Below are 23,745 nucleotides of genomic sequence, written 5' to 3'. Positions count from 1 at the left end.
CCTAGGGCTGGAGTAGGCAAGCTGGGAAATGATGAAGGGAAGGATAATAAAAAAAGGTTAGGGTTTCTTTATAGTATGTTGAAGGTATTCTAAAATTGATTGTGGTGATAGTTCAATAGTTTCGGGAATTATACTAAATACCATTGAATTGTACACTTTAAATAAGTGAATTGTATAGTATGTGGTTTACTATTATCCCCAAAACACAAGAGTGTTCATAGTATCTTTATCCTTAATAGTCCCCAGTTAGAAATGCCCAAAAATCTATCAATGGAAGAAAATATAACCATGTTGTGATACATTCCTACCATGTAACATTATTCTGAGTAAAAAAGAACAGATTACTGATTCTCATGAGTATCATAATGAGTCACAAAAATATACTGGGCAAAAAAGTCAGGCATGAAAAGGTACACAGTGTATGCTTTCATTTAGTTTAAGAACAGGCAAAATAATACAGTTATGATGGCTTCTGCAAAGGCATGGGTGGTATTGATAGGAAGGGAGGGGTTAAAATAACTTGCTGAAATAATGGAAATGTTCTGTATCTTGATTGAGGATTACATAGATGTAAATATTTCTTAAACTTACCAGATTTTTACTTGAGATTGTGGTGGTTTGCAGTGTGTGAGGTACACCTTTAATGGCTGTGCGGCCTGGAAACTGGCCTTACAGCAACTGCTTTAGGATCAGAGACATGGCTTCAGGTTTGAATGAATAACTAGGATTGAGTTCCATTATGTGGTGTAGTACCTTCAGGGAGCTTAGACTTTTCCATCACTGAAAAGATTGAAAAATTCTGTCCATTGGTCTTGAGCAGAGAAATAAGAAGGACCTTAGCAATCTAACCTTAGGCCTTAGATTGTTCTTAAACTACTTAAAAAAAAATCAGTGCCCCGTATCTTTACCATGCATAGGTATGGGGTCTGAATTTATCTTGTATTTTTGGTACATAATCTCAAGGTAAGGAATTAAAAAACTATACCAGGAACTAGCATAAACCAACACTAAATCAAAGTGTTTTAGGAGTTATGAGACTCCTTAGACATAACCCTTCCTGAATCTGTACTTAGAAACCATCCTAGGAAACTTAACCACCTTAACAGGGCATTGTTAACAATAAATGAGAGGAAGATCAGTTTAAGGTTTGGAAATAGTATTATAGTCTAAAATAGTAGAGAGTTAAAAGAAGGTGTAGAAAGCAGAATGAAAGACGTTAAAAAAATATATAGGTATGATGGTGAGTCCTAAAATAGTCACAAATACAAAATTACCCATATCCAAATGTCATTGCCACAGTTTATTAGACAAAAGAGTGCAGTGGCTGTAGTAATGTCAAGCGATTTCTTCAAACTGCCTACTAATTTAGTATATTTAATATCCTAAACTTTGTGCTCGCTTCGGCAGCACATATAATATCCTAAACTTTTACATAGAGCACTTTAATACCATAATCTCCTTAAAATTATTTCTGACTGGCAGATTATCAAGATAGCCTGAAAGTCTTGTGATAACTTTTTAAAATTACAGAGTATAAATAGAACTTTCCAGGCATTTTTTTTTTTTCCCCTCAGATGGTCTCTCTCAACTGATACCTACCTCCTGGCACCACCAACTAACAAGTATAGGCTAGTCTGAGCCTAACTAAGCATTCTTTCTTCAAGCAGCCCATCAAAGATGGTGGAGTGGATTATTGATAATGGACATAGAATATTTTTGCTGAGATGTTCTTCAACTAAGAAATGCTGGATAACTTGATATTTGTCTCTTTTTGAAATACTGAACATTTGCAGCTATGTGCTCTCCACATTGGATGAAGGAGATCGTGTTTTATTAGTTTACTTTTTCAGTATTGGATATGAAAATAATTTTCAAATCTATTTTATTTTTAAAAATCTGCTATTTATAAGTATCTTATTATCTGATACAAGATTCCATCTCCTTAAGCTAAAATGTGGATGCTTGTTCTCTGGATCCAGTAATCTAGTTTAAGGAATTTTAGTTAGACTAAACACTGCTTTGCAAACCTCTTTGAACTACTCTGCCTCTATTTAATCTTTTAAATGATTCTGCACTGAGAACTATTCATAGATAGTATCTCATTCCTAATTATACAGTAAATATGCACTAATGAAACTTGATTCATTGTGTTGCTCACTTTGTCTCTATTGTTAAACTGTTCCCTTTTGTTTTTTAAAGGCACACCTACACAAATTTGAACTAAACGTCCTAACTCTAGAGATGTTCTTTGAGTAAATGATACTCAACCCCCCCCCCAACAAAAAACCTGGAGATGCCTATTTTCTTTTAATCCATCTATTACTAATATGAATGGTACTGACCTCCCCCCAGCCTCCTTTATTGTTAGAGTGACTCACTGTTTCAGTAGCACTAATCTGGGGCTTTGGTCCTTCCTTGAACATGCTCTCTTCCCTTTCCCACAATAGTTGATTTTGTTTCGCTTGACTAAGTGGTGGTGAGGTACATTTTCCAACTCTCTTTTCAGATTTATAAATACCAAAGTGCTGCTGGGTTTCCCTGCTCTATGGTGCTTTTCCTCCTGCTCTTTAAACATTGACACACTTGTTGGAATTCCTACAAGTGTGGTTAATTGCAAGATTTGTGAAAGAATTATTTAACTTTTGGTAAATTGTTTTGGGTGTATTTTTCTTTGGGGTTCCATCATGGTTCTTTGCATTGTTGCCAACTATATACTAATTATATTTCAGACCTGATAAAAATGGGCCTGTTTAAAAAAATAAATATACAAATTGTTTTGAAATTTCCCTAATTTTTTTAAACTAGAAATTTTTAGTATGATATTAATTCACAACACTTTCAGTACTGAAAGGAATACTTTGAATACCTAAAAAAAAACCTTTATATTTTCCTTTTATTTTTGTGTGATTTCCTCAAATCAGTTTAGAAAATTTATTCACATTTAATGCATATTACTTGATACATTTAAAAAAATATATTCTTAAGATAGTTGGCAGCACTGTCCTTGATTCTCTATTGGTTTGGGCTTATATAATATCTTTTTTCTTTTCTCCATTTTTTTGTTTTTCTTTTGCTTCCTAAGGGCATGATGATACAGCGCCATGTGCAATTTTGAAAAGTATGGATAGTTTTAGCTTTCTCCAGCACCCAGTCCACCAGAGGAGCTTAGAGATTCTGCAGAGGTGCAAGGAAGAGAAGTACAGTAAGGCTGCAAATCCTGATAAACTCTGTGTCATCACGTATCTGTTTGGAAATGGAAACCAAGAGCATTCTGCACCAGGGTGGGACATAAATTGCCTTGGCAATGTGACTTCCATAATCCTTTGACCAGTCTCAGGATATTTCCATTGATTGAGACTTTATTTCTTCTTTCTTTTGAGAAAGTTGATATACCTCTTCTTTGAACTTGGATGACTATTTTTTGCCTGTGATCCTTGAGTTGTTAATTATACTTGGTTTTAGAATCTGAATTGGTTTCCAGTTTTGTCTTTAAAGTAGCTGAGTGATGGTTACAAATTGAGTAATGATTTTTTTCCTGCTAATTTTTTTTAAAAAGCTTTATTGAAATCTAATTGAGGTAAAATCACATGCAAAAGCGTAGAGTTTGATAAGTTTTAACATATATATGCACTTGTGAAATCATTAGTACAGTCTAGTTAATTACCATATCTGACACTGCCAAAAGTTTCCTCTGCCCCTTTCTAATTTCGGCTGATTTTATGCTTGTTTAGTTGCTTTTGTGTATCATTGTTTAATCCACTTCATTTGATTGCAGTTCTATCAGACCTTTATATCTCTAGTTTAGAGCAAAGCCACCACATTAATGTTTTGGCTTAAGAAAGAATGGGAATCACGATGGATATTCTTTTTTAATTTTTTAAGTTTTTTTTATAAAATTAGTGTGAAAAGATGCCCTTGGTCTCCATTTCCTCCTTTCTATTTGTTAAAATCATTCTGAATGAAAATGGGTTCTTTTGCCTGTTGTGGGATTATAGTTTCTTGGCAATTGCTATAGTGAGGATGAAGAGATCTTTTAAAATACTCAAAGCCCAACTCAGCAATTTGCAAATAATGGACTTAAATTACTTACATATTCTGAGCTTTTTACAAATCACCATAGATTTACTTTGTTAATTTCACAGTTTTGTGATTGAAATTCCATGAAATTTTAGGATCCAATTATCAGTGAAAGGAGAATGTAAGTAGAATTTCTAAAAGCAATGTTGTGGGTTCTTCAGTTTTGCTTTCACTATTGTATAAGAAAATGTGTAATGCATTTTGAAAAATACTATTAAAAATGTTTTCTTATTTTAGAAAGAACAATGGTAAGTATTTCATTTTAAAAAGAACATCATGTTACTATTAATTATTGCTGTTTCTAAAAGGTAAACAGTAAGTCTTCATTTCAGTTACCTATCTTCCTCTTCTAAATCTTTTAATCCATGGGACATTATTTAAATGAGCCTACAGATCTTTTGGGGGAGTTTAAATTAATTGTTTTTTACTTTTAAATAGTGGCAAGTAGTTTATTTGTTTTGCTGATTTTTATGACCCTCAGTTTATCACAGCTTAGTAGATTGGGTTCAGAATAGGAGGGCACCATGTACAGCATAGGCTGCATGAGGAATTTTTTTTTTTTAAAGCTTTTATTTATTTATTTGACAGAGAGAAAGACAGCAAGAGAGGGAACACAGCAGGGGGAGTGGGAGAGGGAAAAGCAGGCTTCCCACTGAGCAGGGAGCCCAGTGGGGGACTCTGTCCCACATTGGATCATGACCTGAGCTGAAGGCAGATGCTTAAGGACTGAGCCACCCAGGTGCCCCTGCATGAGGAAATGATATATTTATCTGTATTTACATGCAAATTTATGGAAGTTGGGGCTTTTCCATTATTTTAGGTAGTTTATTCCATTTCCTATATAGTACTACCAGTAATTAAAATTTTATAATATATAAAATTACAAATTCAGGTCTAGGAGACTGTTTTTAAAAGTACAGGGAACTACCAGCTTTAGGTAATGGATAATTGGCAAGGTGAATGAACCCTTCCACAGGTAACAATGATAAAACCTGGAAAAATTTTAAAAATAACGAAATGATTTGAAAGCACTGGAAAAAGACAAAACAACAACAAAAGTCCCACTGAAAGACCAAAAAGAAGCAGAAACTAGAGGAGAGTTTATTCTTTGAAGTAAGTAAAGCAGTAGAAAAGAATTGTGAATCTGTGGCTTTTTAAACAAGGTGCTCCCTAACTCCCATGGCTCCAGAGACAACTGACCACAACCATACTGACTTGAGGTATCAGAGAACAAAAGTTGAGGATTGGCAAAACAACTTGGAATTTAGGAGGAAAATCCTGGAACTGAGTAAGCTGCCAAAGGGCTAAAACACAAAGTTAGAGTATAAATTCTGCCATCCATACCTGGCTAACAGCTGTGAGTACTCAGGGAAGCTGGTAAATAAAGCAGTGCAAACCAAATAGGAGATGACCTTTGAAAGATAAAACTGTAGTAGGTGAGATTTGTAAGTTTGCTCCTTTTTTGACAGAGGGCCTTTTGTGTATCCATAGCTCCTGTGGGAGAAGTACTGAAGTCTTGCTGTCTTAGTCCCATAAATAGAGGGGAGAGAGAAAGAGGCAGAGAAATACTTGAAGAAATAGTGGCCCAAAACATTTCATGTTTGATTAAAAAACAAAACAAAACTGACTTAGAGATCCAAGAAGATTTGTGACTTCCAAGTAGAATAAATAAAAAAGAAAACCATTATTAGGCACATTGTTTGCCAAATGTCAAAGATAAAGAGAAAATCTTGAAAGCAGCCAAAAGAAAATATGGCACATTCAATACTGGGGAATAATGATACGATTAACACCTGACTTATTAAAGCAGTAGAGATGGAAAGATAACAAAAAATCATAATTAAAATCCCCCCCCCCCAAAAAAAAAACCACTGCCCTCCCCAACCCCCCCCAACAGAACTCAATTTTCAGGCAAAATTTCTGTATTTTTAGTTTGGGTTCAGACAAGTTAATTACCTGTTAGAAGAAAAATCAACGGTTTCCAGAAAAATGTAAGAATTTACTGTTACTACAATGTCTAACTATTAGCAAAAATATTCTTTAAAAATGAACCTGAAATAAAGATGTTCTCAGATGAAAGGAATCTGAGAGAATTTGTCACCATAATTTATATTCTATCAGAAATGATAATGGAAATTTTGTTTTTTAATCAGAAAGTTCAACTTTATTTTTTATTTAATTCTTTTTAGAGAGGGAGAAGATGTTTGAGTAGTGGGAGGAGGGGCAGAGGGAGAGAGAGAAAGAGTGACTCTTTTTTTTTTTTTTAAAGATTTTATTTATTTATTTGACAGATAGAGATCACAAGTAGGCAGAGAGAGGGAAGCAGGCTCCCCGCTGAGCAGAGAGCCCAATGCGGGGCTCGATCCCAGGACCCCCAGGATCATGACCCGAGCTGAAGGCAGAAGCTTAACCCACTGAGCCACCCAGGCACCCAAGAAAGAGTGACTCTTAAGCAGGCTTCACACTTAGCACTGAGCCCATCCATCACATGACCCTGAGATCATGACCTAAGCCGAAATCAAGATTCGAATGCTTAACTGATGAGCCACCCAGGCACCTTGATAGTAGAAGTTCTTTAAGCTAAAGGCTAAAATTACCATCAGATGGTAACTTGGATGAATAGTAAGTACTGGTACACTTATCTGCAAAAGGCCAGGTAGTAAATACTTTAGGCTTTGTGGGTCTTATGGTCTCTGTTGAAATATCTCCATTCTACTGTGAAAGGAGCCTAGAGAATACATAAATAAATAAGCATGGCTGTGTTCCAATAAAACTTTGTAACGGACACTGAAATTTAAATTTCATATGGTTTTCGTATATGTCACAAAAATATTCTTCCATTGAATTTTTTTTTTTTTTGCAGGATAATTTTTTTTTTCCAATTTATTTATTTTCAGAAAAACAATATTCATTATTTTTTCACATTGATTTTTTTTTTTCCTTCAACCATTTAAAAAATGTAAAAGCCATTCTTAGCATCAGGTCATGCAAAAATAGGCAGTGGGTTTGATTTGGCCCAGGGACTTAGTTTGCTGACTCATTAATTATTGGAAGAAATAGAGAAGCAGAAATAATAAGTCTGTCTACAAATAAATGAGTGTACATATTTCCTTTCCTTCTCTTAATTTCTTTTAAAAAGATGTATGACTATTTAAAGTAAAAACTATGACATCATTCTGGTGGTATAAAATGTATCCACAAATTATTTGATACTCCTCCTTTCAAAAGGCATGTGCTCTACTTAATCACTTCTAATAAATGGAATATGGCAGAAGTAACAGTGTGCGACCTTCACAATAAGAAATAAAAGGTATTGTGGTTCTTCCTTTTCATTTCTTTTGCTCCCACCTTCTCTCTCTAGTGACTAATCTCTGAGATTTGGTCGGGAGGAAATTAGAGGAGAGAGGAGAAACTGGGCTTCTTGTAAGGATGACCTTCAGCCACACTTCTGCAAAGGTCAAGAGCCCTGGTAAGATAAAGGAGTAGGATGGTAGGAAGAAGAGAGAGAAAGGGTAGAAGAGAAGAATCTCACTTGAATTTGACCCATACTTTTGATCAGTCTGTATTCAGAACATGTTTATGAAGAAGATGAAGGATTAGAAATTGACAGAGAAGCATTGTGGGCTTGATAAAACTTAATACTCTGACCTTGCTGACAATGCCTGCCTTAATATCCCTGACCTCAGGCCTCAGTATGGTCCCACAAATGATTGAAAATTTAATCTGACCAAATGCGAGTAATAGAATTCCATTGTGGAGTTCCAAATGGAATTTAAGTCTGACCCAAATGAAATTTAAAAATAGAAATCAGTAACAAAGATATCTGAGAAGTCCTCCAATTTTTCTTTTTTAAAGTACACTCAACTTGGGGCTTGAATTTACAACCCTGTGATAGAGTCACTTGCTCTTCTGCTGAGCCAGCTAGGTGCTCCCTGAGAAATACTCAAATATTTTGAAAATAAACCCCATGTTTAAATAACTCATGAGTTAAAGAATTCATAAGGGCAACTTGAAGCTATTTTGATCTAAATGAGAATGGAAATAGCATAACTTACATAATGCAACTAAAGAAGTGCTTATAATAAAATTGATAGCTTTTAATTCTTTACATTAGAAAAAGTCAGAATCAATGCTTTTACCTTATGAAGCTACAAGAGCACTTTACACCCAAAATAAGTAGAGAGAAGTGAAGAGTTACAATCTGTGAATATAAAGCAGACCAACAGTAGAGAAAATCAGTGAAAACCAAAAGCTGATTTTTCAAAAAGAGCAATAAAATTGATAAAGCTCCAGTTCTGTCTAATAGAACTTTCTGTGAAGATGAAAATGTTCTCCAGCTACACTCTGTAAAACTGCAGCCATTAACCACATATGGCTATTAAGTATCTGAAACTTATTGAAAATTTGAAAACAAATTTTGATTTGATTCAGTCAAATAAAATTCAAAAGCCATGTGTCTCCACTGCTGTATTAGGTAGTGCAGTTCCAGCCATTGTGATCAAGAAATATGAGAGAAGACACAAATACTGTTATTGGGAATGAACAAGTGGACACAGTTACATATGGTATAGATCATCAAAAGATTGAGGAGAGATTATGAACACTTGTCAATAAATTCAACAACTTAAATGAAATGGACAGATTCCTTGAATGCTGATCTAAATTGACCCAAGGAAAAACAGAAAAATTTGATCACTCCTATACCTAATAACAACGATGGATTCATAAGTAAAATCTTCCCCTAAACCCAAAAAGTCCAGGCCCAGATAGCTTCAATGGTAAATTTTATTTAAGAGACATTTAAGGAAAGAATAATACCAATTCTCTTCAGTTTCTCTCCAGAAAATATAGGAGCAAGGAACCCTATGCAAATCATATCACGAGGCCAGTATTATTAATCTAATACCAAAACCAGACAAAAACTTTAAAACTACAGACCAACATACCTCACAGTGACAGATGTAAAAAGCCTTAACAAAATAAGGGCTAACTGAATTCACCAATATATTAAAGGAGAATACATGAAAACCAGTGGAATTTATTCCAGGAATGAAAGGTTTGTTTGATAATAGAAAATCAATCAATATAACTCCCTATGTGTTTGTTTTAAAGATTTTATTTATTTATTTGTCATAGAGAGAGCACAAACAGAGGGAGCAGCAGGTAGAGGGAGAAGCAGGCTCCCCGCTGAGTGGGACTCCATCCCAGGACCTTGAGATCATGATCTGAGCCGAAGGCAGACTCTTAACCTACTGAGCCACCCAGGCATCCCCGTAATTCATTTTATTATCCACCTAGAAAAAAAGAAAAAGCTTATGATATCTCAGTAGTTGGATAAAAAGATTTTGTCATAATTCTTCAGTCATTCCTATTTAAAAACTTACTGGATCCTAGGAATAGGCAGCCTCCTCATTTATAGAGAATATGCATAAAAATCCTACAGCAGACTTCATACTTTATGATCAAAGATTGAATACTATTCCCTGACATTAGGAAAAGGCAAAGGTACCTGCTTTTGCCGCTCAGATTTAACACTGTACTAAAAGTCAGACACAGGGGCGCCTGGGTGGCTCAGGGGGTTAAAGCCTCTGTGTTTGGCTCAGGTCGTGATCCCAGGGTTCTGGGATCAAGCCCCGCATCAGGCTCTCTGCTCAGCAGGGAGTCTGCCTCCCCCTCTCTGCTGCCTACTTGTCATCTCTGTCTGTCAAATTAAAAAAAAAAAATCTTAAAAAAAATAAAAATAAAAGTCAGACACAGTGCTATAAGGCAGCAAAAAGAAATACAAGGTGCATAGATTGAAAAGGAAGATGTAGGCACTGTGATCAACTGTATAGAAAGTGCTAAGAGTTTAAAATATGCTATTTATTGATCTAGAAAGTAATCTCCCAGGATACCAGGTAAATTTACAATATTAAGTTATTTTAGCCGTGAACATGTGGAAAATGAAATTTGTGAATTTCATTTATACATCTTTGGCAGTCAGCTTCCTAGATACTCTCCAGTTATCCTCATATTCTGGTATTCTCAACCTTGTGTAGTCTTCTGCATTTTACCAGTCTTGGTCTATGTGATGTATAGGACATGGCAAAAGTGATAGTTTGTCAATTCCAAAATTAAGTTATGAAAGTCTGCAGTTTCCATCTTAGATAATTTCTCACTTGCTAGCTCTCTCTCGGATCACTGTTTCTGGGAAAAGTAAGCTGCCATTTGAGTGCCCTGCTGAGAATTCCTCTGAAGCCTGTAGTCAGCAGGTAGGAACTGATTCTTGCCACTAACTATGTGAGTGACCTCAAAAGCAAATCCTTCAGTTCCATTCTAGTCTTGAGATGACCACAGATGTGGCCAACAGGTTGACTATAACCTTATGATAGACCCTATCTCAACCACCCAGCTAAGCAGTTGAAACCTGTTTCTGTAGAAACTCTGTGATTATGAGAACTGTCATATTTAAGTGCTAGGTTTTGAAGTGCTTTAATATGTGATAAGTAATAATATACCATAACAGGAAATACTTAGGGATAATTTTTATTTTATTGTATTTTATTTATTAATTTTGGCAGGGGGCAGAGGGAGAGAGAGAGAATCTTAAGCAGGCACCATGCCCAGCACAGAGTCTGATGGGAAGCTCCATCTCACAACTCTGAGATCATGACCTGAGCTGAAATCAGAAGACATATACTTAACTGACCTAGCCACCTACATGCCTCACGTAGGGATAACTTTAATGAAATATGTGTTAGACCTGTATACAACTAAGAGGAATTGAAGAATACCTAAATAAATGAAGAGATTTTTTGGTAGAAATTCACAAGCCAATAACTAAGATTTACATAGAAATATAGACTAGGATAACCCAAACAATTTCGAAAAAGAACAACAAAGTTAGAGAACTTACACAATTTCAAGACTAAAGTAATCATGACATTGTTCTTAGTTTAAAGATCAAGAGATCAGTAGAATCAAATAAAAATCCAGGAAAAGATCTGTACTTATTGGTCAATTGATTTTCCACAAAGGTGCTGAGATATAATCTATTGGGGTTGAGTATAGTCTTTTAAACAAATGGCATTGGAACACCTAGGTTGCCTTATAGGAGAAGAGAACTTTGACCTTATTTTATCTGTAAGATTGAACTCGAAGTGGATCAAATAGCTCTTCCTAAAAAGTAAAACTTAAAAAAAAAAAAAAGGTAAAACTATTTAATTTGTAGAAGAAAACCTGAGAGAAAAATCTTTGTAATCTTGGGACAGGCAAAGATTTCTTAGATGGGACGTAAGAGCATGAACTGTTTAAAAACAAAAGAATAAGTGGAGTTCACCAAAATTGAAAATTTCTACTTTAAAAAAACATCTTGCTAAGAAAACTAAAAGCATACCACACCCTAGGAAACAAAACTTGTGTGATGCTGATAACTGATAATGAACTTGAAAACAATATTTTAAGAACTCCTGTAGTTAATAAGATAAGCAGTTCAGTTAAAAATAGCTTAAAGTGGGTGCCTGGGTGGCTAAGTTGGTTAAGCCACTGCCTTTGGCTGAGGTCGTGATCCCAGATCCCCAGGATGGAGTCCCACATCAGGCTCTCAGCTCCATGGGGAGTCTGCTTCTCCCCTCTCATGCTCTCTCTCTCCCTCTCTCTCTCAAATAAGATCTTAAAAAAAAAAAAATAGCCTAAAGATTAAAACATGTGGTTCATTTTTTTTTTTTTTTAAGATTTTATTTATTTATGGGGCACCTGGGTGGCTCAGAGGGTTAAGCCTCTGCCTTCGGCTCCAGTCATGATCTCAGGGTCCTGGGATAGAGCCCTGCACCGGGCTCTCTGTTCAGCAGGGAGCCTGCTTCTCCCTCTCTCTGCCTGCCTCTCTGCGTACTTGTGATCTCCGTCTGTTGAATAAATAAATAAAATCTTTAAAGAAAAAAATGATTTTATTTATTTATTTGGCAGAGGGAGACACACAGCGAGAGAGGGAACACAAGCAAGGGGAGTGGGAGAGGGAGAAGCAGGCTTCCTCCCGTGCAGGGAGCTCCATGTGGGGCTTGATCCCAGGACCTGGGATTATGTCCTGAGCCGAAGGCAGACACTTAATGACTAAGCCACCCATGTGCCCCTAAACATAAGCTTTAAGAAACTATATATATTAATGATCCATAGGTTCATGAAAGATGATCAGTTTCATTAGTCACTAGGGAAATGCAAATTATAATCACAATAAGGTCACATTAAAAGCCTGTATCATTGCTAAATTTTAAGAAGTTGACAGTACTTAAAAGTATCGATATCAGCCACAGCAACTTCTTTCAAGATACGTCTCCAAAGGCAAAGGAAACAAAAGCGAAAATAGACTTCTGGGACTTCATCAAAATCAAAAGCTTCTGCACAGCAAAGGAAACAGTCAAAAAAACAAAGAGGCAACCCACGGAATGGGAGAAGATATTTGCAAATGACAGTACAGACAAAAGGTTGATATCCAGGATCTATAATGAACTCCTCAAACTCAACCCACACGAAACAGACAAACACATCAAAAAATGGGCAGAAGATATGAACAGACACTTCTCCAATCAAGAAATACAAATGGCTATCAGACACATGAAAAAATGCTCATCATCATTAGCCCTCAGGGAGATTCAAATTAAAACCACATTGAGATATCACCTTACACCAGTTAGAATGGCCAAAATTAACAAAACAGGAAACAACATGTGTTGGAGAGGATGTGGAGAAAGGGGAACCCTCTTACACTGTTGGTGGGAATGCAAGTTGGTGCAGCCTCTTTGGAGAACAGTGTGGAGATTCCTCAAGAAATTAAAAATAGAGCTTCCCTATGACCCTGCAATTGCACTCCTGGGTATTTACCCCAAAGATACAGATGTCGTGAAAAGAAGGGCCATCTGTACCCCAATGTTTATAGCAGCAATGGCCACAGTCGCCAAACTATGGAAAGAACCAAGATGCCCTTCAACGGATGAATGGATAAGGAAGATGTGGTCCATATACACTATGGAGTATTATGCCTCCATCAGAAAGGACGAATATCCAACTTTTGTAGCAACATGGACGGGACTGGAAGAGATTATTCTGAGTGAAATCAGTCAAGCAGAGAGAGTCAATTATCATATGGTTTCACTCATTTGTGGAGCATAACCAATAGCATGGAGGACAAGGGGCGTTAGAGAGTAGTAGGGAATTTGGGTAAATTGGAAGGGGAGGTGAACCATGAGAGACTATGGACTCTGAAAAACAGTCTGAGGGGTCTGAAGTGGCGGGGGGGGTGGGAGGTTGGGGTACCAGGTGGTGGGTATTATAGAGGGCACAGCTTGCATGGAGCACTGGGTGTGGTGAAAAAATAATGAATACTGTTTTTCTGAAAATAAATAAATTGGGGGAAAAAAAAACAGTGTAAAATAACTCTTAATTTTGAAAACTTAATTAAACTTCTTACAAGAAAAAAAAAAAAAAGTATTGATAATATTAACTGATGATGAGGCTGTGAAACAACTGGAATTTTTTTAATACTCTACTGCAGTGTAAAATAGTACAGTTATTTTGGGAAACAGTTTGTTAGCTTTTTTTATAAAGGTGATCATATCCTTTCCTCGTATTCCATTAATACTAATCCCAGATATTTACCTGAGAGAAATGAAAACATGTGTTCACCCAAATAGTTTTATAGATCAGTTGTTAAAATATTACTTTCAATGAAACAAGTACTGCTATTTAAAATTAATAAAAATAGATTAACCTCATCAATTAAATTCTCAAAATGAAATTTTTAAGAAGTTCAATTAAATAATATCTATAAGATTCTTTTTTTTTTTTTAAGACTTATTTATTGAGAGAGATAGTGAGAGAGAACATGAGCGGGGAAGAGAGGGAGATCCCAGGACTCTGGGATCAGGACTTGAGCTGAAGGTAGATGCTTAACTGACTGAGCCACCCAGGCATCCCATATCTACAAGATTCTTAAAATGATGAAAATAAAAGGATCTACGAAGGTATATGAGGCAAAGGTGAATAATAGCAATAAAGTTAGGTAATAATCTGAACAGATTTATACTGATAGAACATTATTAAAAGATTTAGGTGAGAACGACAAAACCTGAACTCACTGGAAAGTTTTGAGATCCGATAAAGAAATGATAAATTTGTGTGTAAATCTAAATAAACAGTTATTTTGCAAAACTTAGTAGTCGAGTTTAATTTGCTTGATTAATGGGAAGAAAACAAGGTGAAAATAGGTATTGGGTAATGACATCTGAGATGGGAAGGGGATAACTAGAATCAAATCACTGAAAGGTTCTTGTACACTTTAGTGAAATGGAAGAGAGAATTCGGTTTAGGATTCTTGGATATGCTAAAAATTCAAGGATAATCAAAGGAGAGAGTATAACTTCCAAACAAGCGAAACCAGAATATAAAGAAAATAATTCAGTAGAACTCTGGATAAAAGCATGTAATAATTAGGGAGATTCAAGGCATAAAAGAAAAAGTCAGAAAAAAACAAGCAACTGTAATATCAATAAATTAAAATGAACCAACCTAAACAGGTAAAAAACAGGTTATCCAATTAAGAAAAAGAAAGCTCAATTGTAGGATGATTATAAGAGAAAAACCTAAATCCCATGAACACAGATTCAAAATAAAATGTTGAATAAAGTTATATCAGAAAATTTATTTCTGGGGCGCCTGGGTGGCTCAGTGGATTAAGCCGCTGCCTTCAGCTCAGGTCATGATCTCAGTGTCCTGGGATCGAGCCCCGCATCGGGCTCTTTGCTTGGCGGGAGCCTGCTTCTCTCTCTCTCTCTCTGCCTGACTCTCCGCCTGCTTGTGATCTCTCTCTCTCTGTCAAATAAATAAAATCTTTAAAAAAAAAAAAATTTATTTCTGCTCCTCTGGTACATTTTCCCACCTCCTTTAGGCAACTCTTAAGATTTCTGTTATTATAAATTAGTTTTGCCTTTTCTAAAAATTTTACAGAAATGGAATCATACAGTATGTATTCTTTTGTGTTCTGATTCTCTTATGCAATATAATGATAAACACATTCATTTGTGTTTCATATACAATTTGTTGCTGGGTTATTATATATAAATAATTATATATACAATTTTGTGTTTATCATTTGTTTCTTGATGGATATAGGGGTTATATACTGTTTTGAGCTCTTGGAAGGAGCCCTGCTATACACGTTCTTGTTCAAGTCGTTTTGTGTACATATGTTTTCATTCCTCTGGCTGCTGGGCATTTTCTCTTTGTTTTTTGGTTTTTAGTAATTATTTCCTAGATATGATTTATATTTAGCCTCTTGGGGATTTGCTGTGCCTCTTGGACCTGTGCTTCAATTGTTTTTCATCAGATCTAGGAAATTTTTGGCTAACATTGTTTAAAAAATTTTTTCTGCTGCAGTTTCTTTTCTTTCTGGATATCAGTTACATGTTTTTAGAATATTTGATATTGTCTCAGAGATTCCTCATCCAGTGTTCATTTTTCTTATATTTTTGTTCTTCATTCTTCACATTAGATAATTTTTATTTATTGATTTCAAGTTCATTGTGCTGTTTAAAGTCTTCTTTTAAACCCATAGAATGAATTTTTTGTTTTTAGTACCGGAATATTCATTTGGTTCCTTTTTACAGTTCCCAGTTTTCCCTTGAGTTTTGCTGTCTGTATAGTAGAAGATGGCACAAGACCATCTTCTACTTTAAGTCACTGAACATTATGATAACTATTTTAAAAACAGTCATTTTTTTATGCGAATCCTAAAGTGGGGGATGATAGGATCTGAAGCTGTTGGAATGGGATCAGGAGAGAGGTGCACAGGCCTTCATTTTCTGAATAATCAGTAATAAATGTTCAGTATATTATTCCTAATGCCCTCTTAATGTTTAAAGTATTTAATAATTGATGTTGAAAATCATCACACAGAGGGAAATAAGAAAGTCAAATAATATTCATAAAAGAATTACCCTCAAAGAAGCACCCTATTATGTTTGCAGGGAAGATACTCCAAGAAAGAGAAGAAAATTTCCTGTGAGTACTTTACAGTATAGAAGAATTTAAGAATGTGCATTGAATAGAGCAGTAGCACAAATTTAAGACTATAAAGTACCAGAAGGATATTGAAAAGAGATAGTGAACTACTGAAGCATTCAGAGGCATAAGAGGCATAAAGCTAATCTGTATGAGCTCAAAAAATAGTGGAAAATAGCTGAAAATTGAACTAAGTAATACTGAAGAAAGACCTGGGATGATTACGTTTCAGTACATGGAAGAAAAGAATAGATAACGGAGGATAGATAATGATAATTTGTCATAGGGATAATTGGTGCCCATAACTAAGGATCTGATTAAATAAAACAACAACAATGAATTTAGTATATAAGAAAATAAAGTTGGGGCACCTGGGTGGCTCAGTGGGTTAATAAGCCTCTCTCCACCCGCGGCTCAGGTTATGATCTCAAGGTCCTGGGATCGAGCCCTGCATCAGGCTCTCTGCTCAGTGGAGAGCCTGCTTTCCCCTCTCTTTCTGCCTGCCTCTCTGCCTACTTGTGATCTCTGTCAAAACAAATAAAATCTTAAAAAAAAAAAAAAGAAAGTTATTCACAGTTCTAACTGAATTTGTTGATCACAAGATACATTTTAGTAACAGTTTAGAACAGTTTACTGGACATTATCCTGGGAGTAGAATTGCTGGGTCATATGGTAATGTTATGTTTACTTCTTTGACGAACTTGCTCGAGTGCTTTCCAAAGTGACTGTATCATTTCACATTTCAGCAGTGTACAAAAGGTTCCAATTTTTTCATGTCCTTGGCGACAGTTGTTATCTGTCTTTTTGATTACAGTCATCCTGGTATCTCATTGTAGCTTTGATTTTCATTTCTCTGATGACTAGTGATGTTGAGCATCATTTCATGAACTTATTTGCCCTTTGCCGAGTCTTCTTTGGAAAAATACCTGTTCGTATCTTATGTTCATTTTAAAATCAGGTTGTCTTTTTATTATTCACTTGTAAGAGTTCTTTTTATTTTCTGGCTTCAAGTTCCTTATCAGATATTTGATTTACAAACATTTTCTATCGTTTTGTGATATATTTATTTATTTATTTATCTTTTTGCTTTCTTGATCTGTCATCCTTTGAAGCACAGTAGTTTTAAATTTTGATGATGTCTAGTTTATCCATTTTTTTGTTTGGTTGCTTATGCTTTTGGTGACATACCTAAGTAATTTTACTGCCTAATTCAATGTCAGTAAGATTTACACCTATATTTTCTTTGAAGGGTTTTATACTTTCAGCTTATTTAAATAAAATAAAATTTATAAATAAATTTTTATTTGTATTTTTATTTATTTATAAATATTTTTTATTTATTTATAGATAAATAAATTTATTAAAAAATAAAATTATTTTTAAAAATTACTTATTTTGATTTTTGGTCCAACTTCATTCTTTTAAATGAGGATATTTAGTTTTCCCAGCACCCATTTTTGAAAAGATTATTCTTTTCCCGTTGGACTGTCTTGATACCTTTGTCAGAATTCATTAGGGAGCATCACCAACATAACAGTAATTAAGTTTTCCAATCCATGAGTATGGATGGCATTCCATTTATTTAGGTTTCTTTCAATGATATTTTGTAGTTTTCAGTGTAGACACTTTATACTTTCTAAAGTTTATTCTTTTTGTATTATTTTGATGTTATTAGTAATGGAATTGTTTCTAATTTTATGATTGTTTCTTATTATTGTATAGAAATATAATTGAGTTTTAAATATTGATCTGTCTTACAATTGTGCTGAATTCTTTTATTAGTCCTAATAGTTTTTTGTGGGTTTCTTAGGATTTTCTATGTACAGGATTGTTATCTTGAATAGATTTTTTGACTCCCTGTCCAGTGTGTCTTACCTATATTAAATGTCTGTGTGTATGTGATGTTATGAAAATTCATGGCCTTATGTTTATCATATGATTTAAAGTAAATTATAACTTAAAAATATTGGTAATCCTTAATAAGGAAATAATTTGTTGTTTTTGATTCTCAGTGTCTATATGTAAGATTAATTGGCCTCTGAAATCTATAGTTCTTGTTAGCAGTATACTTACTGCTGAAAAATGATGCAAAGGATTCATTAGGAATTTTTTGAATATGAAAATAATGAGCTTATACATTTCTAGATCTTCAGCCCAGTTACCTTTCATTTTCTGATAATGTTTAAATGAGAGAAGAAATAAGAAGATTTATTATTTAATTCCCTAATTTTGTTCATTGTTGGCTAAGTCAGATTTGTAAGTAACAGGCATGGGACTTGGTTTATATTGTTATTTAGACATTTCTGACATGTTTAGCAAATATTTACCATTGAAGTACACTAATTTTATTTGTCCTTAGAAAAATTGTTTCATGTTTAGTTTCTTTTAACATTGATTTGAAAATGTCTGCTTTTTATTTGTTAGGTATAACCCGGAAAAATCCCAGAACACCTCTTTCTGATCTCCAGGGCATGAATACTCTAAATGAAAAAAACCAACAGTAAGTATGTTTGGTTTATGTTTCCAAGGAATTATAGAAGAAATAATTGGAATTTTCATTAATACTTTTGTGGGCTAAAAAATATGAAGAAAAGCAAGCCTAGTTTGTTTCTGTTTCTTGATGTTTTTATAAGTAGTATCACTGAAACTGGACTAAATGTGTGTAACTAGTCAACTGTTTGCAGCAGCATTAGCTATAGTAACAGGTAAGACTGAGAGGATTTGAAATAGCACATAATAAGTTTGATAAACATGATTAGCAGGAAGCTCCTATTCAATCTTTATGCATTAATGTAGCATCTGATATAAGAGAATATGCAAAAGACACATGAACATTAGGAAGCATACCAACAAAATGAACCTACTATCGAAGTTCAGCACCAGAAGATTTTAGTATTATTGCAACCACCTTTATATTACTTTCTGATTTCTCCCTCCCCTCTACCCTTAGGTAACTGCTACCCAGAATTTTATGTTTATCATTACTGTGCACTTAAAAAAAGTTTTACAGTAAATGTATGTTTTTTCTAAGCAGTAAATTGGCTTTTCCAGTTCTTGAGTTTTATAGAAATATCAATATATAGTCTGCTGTCTTCTATGACTTTTTTTTCCCCTTCAACAATATTCATCTAAGATTCATCCATCTTGTGGCATGTTGTTTATTCTTTTTAGTTGCTGTATAATATTATGTGCAATGCGGGAATGGGGAGTTACTGTTTAATGAATACAAAGTTTCAGTTTGGCTAACACTGGAGATGGATAGTGGTAATGGTTGCAGAGCAGTGAATGTACTCAACGCCAGTATACTTGGTGTATATTAAAAATAATAAAGTGGACAGAGAACGGATTGGTGGTGCCCAAGACTAGGGTAGGGTATGGGCAAAATGGGTGAAGGTGGTTAAAAGATACAAATTCCCAGTTCTAAGATAAATGAGTCCTGGGGAAGTAATGTGTAGTATAGTTACCATTGTTACTAATACGATATTATATATTTGAAAGTTGCTAAGGGAGTAGATCTTAAAAGAACATCACAGAGCAGAACAAAACATCACAGAACAAAAATTTGTAACTGTGTTTGGTGATAGATAGTAACTACACTTATTCTGGTGATCATTTTGCAGTATATATAAATAGACATTCTTTTGTATACCTGAAACTAATAAAATGTTATGTGTCAATTATTTCTCAATAAAAAGAAAAATGGTAAGTTTTAGGTTATGTATTTTTTTTTAAAGATTTTATTTATTTTTGGGGGAGAGACAGAGGGAATACTAGCTGGGGAAAGGGGAAGGGCAAGAGTGACAAGCAGACTCCCCATGAAGCATGGAGCAGACCCAGGGCTTGATCCCAGGACCCTGAGATCATGACCTAAGCCCAAGTCAGACACTTAACCAACTGAACCACCCAGGAGCCCCATTATGTGTTTGTTAATCACAGTAAAATAATTACATAGCATTAATGTACCATAATAGATTTGTTCCTCAGTGGATATGTGGGTGGTTCTTTCTCAATTACTTCTTTAAGTAATTAAAGAAGTGCTTCTTTAAACATGCTCCTATCAATCTTCTGGTTCACCTATTATTACATCTCTGGGATATGTACTTAGTAGTAGGACTGTTAGTTCAGTAGATATGTGCATGTTAGTTTCGTAAGATAATCCCTAGTTGTTTTCCAAGGTAGTTGTACTAATGTACACTAATAGTGACAGCTGAAAGTTCCCTTTGCTTTATTCCTTGCCAGCACAACTGATTGTCAGACTTCTTAACTTTTGATAATCTGATGGTTATGAAATGGTATCTTATAATTTGCTTTTCCATGCTTATTAATGATGTTGAAAAATTTTTAGATATTTTATGGCCATTTCTGTATTTTGAAATGCTGTTTGTTTGCCCACATCTTTTCTTTAAAAAGTATTCTTTATAAGTTTTGTGTACTAGTCCCATTTCAGTTGTATGTTTCAAATGTATTCTCCTAGTTTGTAGCTTATCTTTCACTTTATTTAATGGTGCATTGTGAAGAACAAAAATTCTTAAATTTAATGTAGTTAAATATATTTTTTGTCTCTGATTTGTCCATATTACAGCTTGTTTTAAAAATTCATCCCTAGCCCCAAATCCTTTAGCCAGATTTTCCTCTAAAATTTTCTAATATTTATCATCATTTCAACCCCAAGCTGTATTTGTCATTTGGCTGAATTTCTTCTGATTTTAAACAGATAGCTGAGAGGAAAATATTTTGGTTCCTTCATGACTAAACATGCTTTTATTCTTATCTCACACTTGATTGGTAATTTGCCTGTGTATAGAACTCTTGGTCAGAAATAATTTTTCTTCAGAATTTTGAAGAATTGCTACATTGCATTTTAGTTCTAACTTGCTGATTTCTGAGTCCTTGTTTTAAATTGCTTTATTGAGATGTAATTTACATACCACAAAGTTTCAGTCAGTTAAAATATATAGTTGAGTGGTGTTTGGTGTATTCAAGAGTTGGATAATCATTCCCAAATCTAAGTTAGAACATTTTAATCACTGCAGAAAGAAACTTCCTACTCAGTAGTTTCTCTCCATTCCTCATATTCTTGCCAGTTTTAGGGAAATACTAATATACTTTTGGTCTCTACAGATATGCCTGTTCTGGAAATTTAGCATAAATAGTATCTTAAAATATGTGGCCTTTTGTTTGATACTTTTTTCATTAAGCATGATATTTTCAAGTATAATCCACATTGTAGCATGTACAAGTATTTCATTCCATATTAATAGGAGAAGAACATTCTATTGTGTGGTTATTTAAACACTCAGGTTCCTCCTTTTGGCTATTAAGAATAATGCTGCCCTGAACATTCATGTACAAGTGTTTGTATGGATATATGTTTTCCATTCTTTTGAGTTATACTTAGGAATGAAATTTCTGGGCTAAATCTCTGTTTTTTGTTTAACATTTTGAGAAATTGCCAAACTATTTTACAAAGGGGCTGTGACACAACCTCTTTGACCTCAGCTGTAGCTAGAAACATCGCCAAAGGCAAGGGAAGCAAGGACAAAAATGAACTATTGGGACTTCATCAAGATCAAACCATTCTCTTACACCGTACACAAAGATAAACTCAAAATGGATAAAAGACCTCAACGTGAGACAGGAATCCATCAGAATCCTAGAGGAGAACATAGGCAGTAATCTCTTCAATAGCAGCCACAGCAACTTCTTTCAAGATATGTCTCCAAAGGCAAAGGAAACAAAAGCCAAAATAAACTTTTGGGACTTCATCAAAATCAAAAGCTTCTGCACAGCAAAGGAAACAGTCAAGAAAACAAAGAGGCAACCCACGGAATGGAAGATATTTGCAAATGACAGTACAGACAAAAGGTTGATATACAGGATCTATAAAGAACTTCTCAAACTCAACACACACAAAACAGACAATCATATCAAAAAATGGGCAGAAGATATGAACAGACACTTCTCCAATGAAGACATACAAATGGCTATCAGACACATGAAAAAATGTTCATCATCACTGGCCCTCAGGCAGATTCAAATTAAAACCACATTGAGATATCACCTTACACCAGTTAGAATGGCCGAAATTAGCAAGACAGGAAACAACATGTGTTGGAGAGGATGTGGAGAAAGGGGAACCCTCTTACACTGTTGGTGGGAATGCAAGTTGGTGCAGCCTCTTTGGAGAACAGTGTGGAGATTCCTCAAGAAATTAAAAATAGAACTTCCCTATGGCCCTGCCATTGCACTGCTGGGTATTTACCCCAAAGATACAGATGTAGTGAAAAGAAGGGCTATCTGTACCCCAATGTTTATAGCAGCAATGGCCATGGTTGCCAAACTGTGGAAAGAACCAAGATGCCCTTCAACGGACGAATGGATAAGGAAGATGTAGTCCATATACACTATGGAGTATTATGCCTCCATCAGAAAGGACAAATACCCAACTTTAGTAGCAACATGGATGGGACTGGAAGAGATTATGCTGAGTGAAATAAGTCAAGCAGAGAGAGTCAGTTATCATATAGTTTCACTTTTTTTTGTGGAGCATAACAAATAGCATGGAGGACATGAGGAATTAGAGAGGAGAAGGGAGTTGGGGGAAATTGGAAGGGAAGGCAAACCATGAGAGACTATGGGCTCTGAAAAACAATCTGAGGGTTTTGAAGGGGCGGGGGGTGGGAGGTTGGGGTACCAGGTGGTGGGTATTATAGAGGGCACGGATTACATGGAGCACTGGGTGTGGTGCAAAAATAATGAATACTGTTATGCTGAAAATAAAAAGAAATTTAAAAAATAAATTAACAACAACAACAAAAAGCTTTTGCACAGCAAAGGAAACAGTCAACAAAACCGAAAGACAACTGATAGAAAGAGAGAAGATATTCACAAATGACACTACAGACAAAGGGCTGATATCCAAGATTTATAAAGAACTGCTTAAACTCAACACCCAAGGAACAATGATCCAATCAAGAAATGGGCAGAAGACATGAACAGACATTTCTGCAAAGAAGATATCCAGATGGCCAACAGACACATGAAAAAGTGCTCCACATCACTCAGTATCAGGGAAGCACAGATCAAAACTACAATGAGACACCACCTCACACCAGTCAGAATGGCTAAAATTAACAAGTCAGGAAATGACAGATGTTGGAGCAGATGCGGAGAAATGGGGAACTCTTCTACACTGTTGGTGGGAATGCAAGCTGGTGCAAGCACTCTGAAAAACAGCATGGAGGTTCCTCAAAAAGTTGAAAATAGAGCTTCCCTACAACCCAGCAATTATACTACTGGGTATTTACCCAAAAGATATAAATGTAGTGATCTGAAGGGGCATGTGCACCCGAATGTTTATAATAGCAATGTCCACGATAGCCAAACTATGGGAAGAACCTAGATGTCCATCAACAGATGCATGGATAAAGAAGATGGTGTGTGTGTGTGTGTGTGTGTGTGTGTGTGTGTGTGTATATAATGGAATACTATGCAGCCATCAAAAGAAATGAGCTCTTGCCATTTGCGACAATGTGGATGGAACTAGAGGGTATTATGCTAAGCGAAATAAGTTAATTAGAAAAAGACAATTATTATATGATCTCTCTGATATGAGGAATTTGAGAGGGCGGGGGGGTG

General features: G+C 35.1%; 1 protein-coding gene across 7 annotated transcripts in view; it reads left to right on the top strand.

The window, feature by feature from the left end:
- The window catches only part of MYO9A (myosin IXA), a 321,690-nt gene that overhangs the window by 160,650 nt on the left and 137,295 nt on the right, over window positions 1-23,745 (top strand). For 6 of the 7 annotated variants that reach the window (XM_044231266.1, XM_044231267.1, XM_044231269.1 and 3 more), the window contains 2 exons: window positions 3,083-3,202; window positions 18,532-18,607. In XM_044231266.1, the coding sequence (XP_044087201.1) occupies window positions 3,083-3,202; window positions 18,532-18,607 (196 nt within the window). The remainder of the gene's footprint in view (window positions 1-3,082; window positions 3,203-18,531; window positions 18,608-23,745) is intronic. The other variant, XM_044231270.1, reaches the window with a different exon arrangement.

This window comes from Neovison vison, chromosome 13, assembly GCF_020171115.1.
Source record: "Neovison vison isolate M4711 chromosome 13, ASM_NN_V1, whole genome shotgun sequence".
NCBI classification, from domain to species: domain Eukaryota; kingdom Metazoa; phylum Chordata; class Mammalia; order Carnivora; family Mustelidae; genus Neogale; species Neogale vison.
Note: the sequence above shows the minus strand (reverse complement) of the source record. Positions and strands in the feature narration are given on the sequence as shown.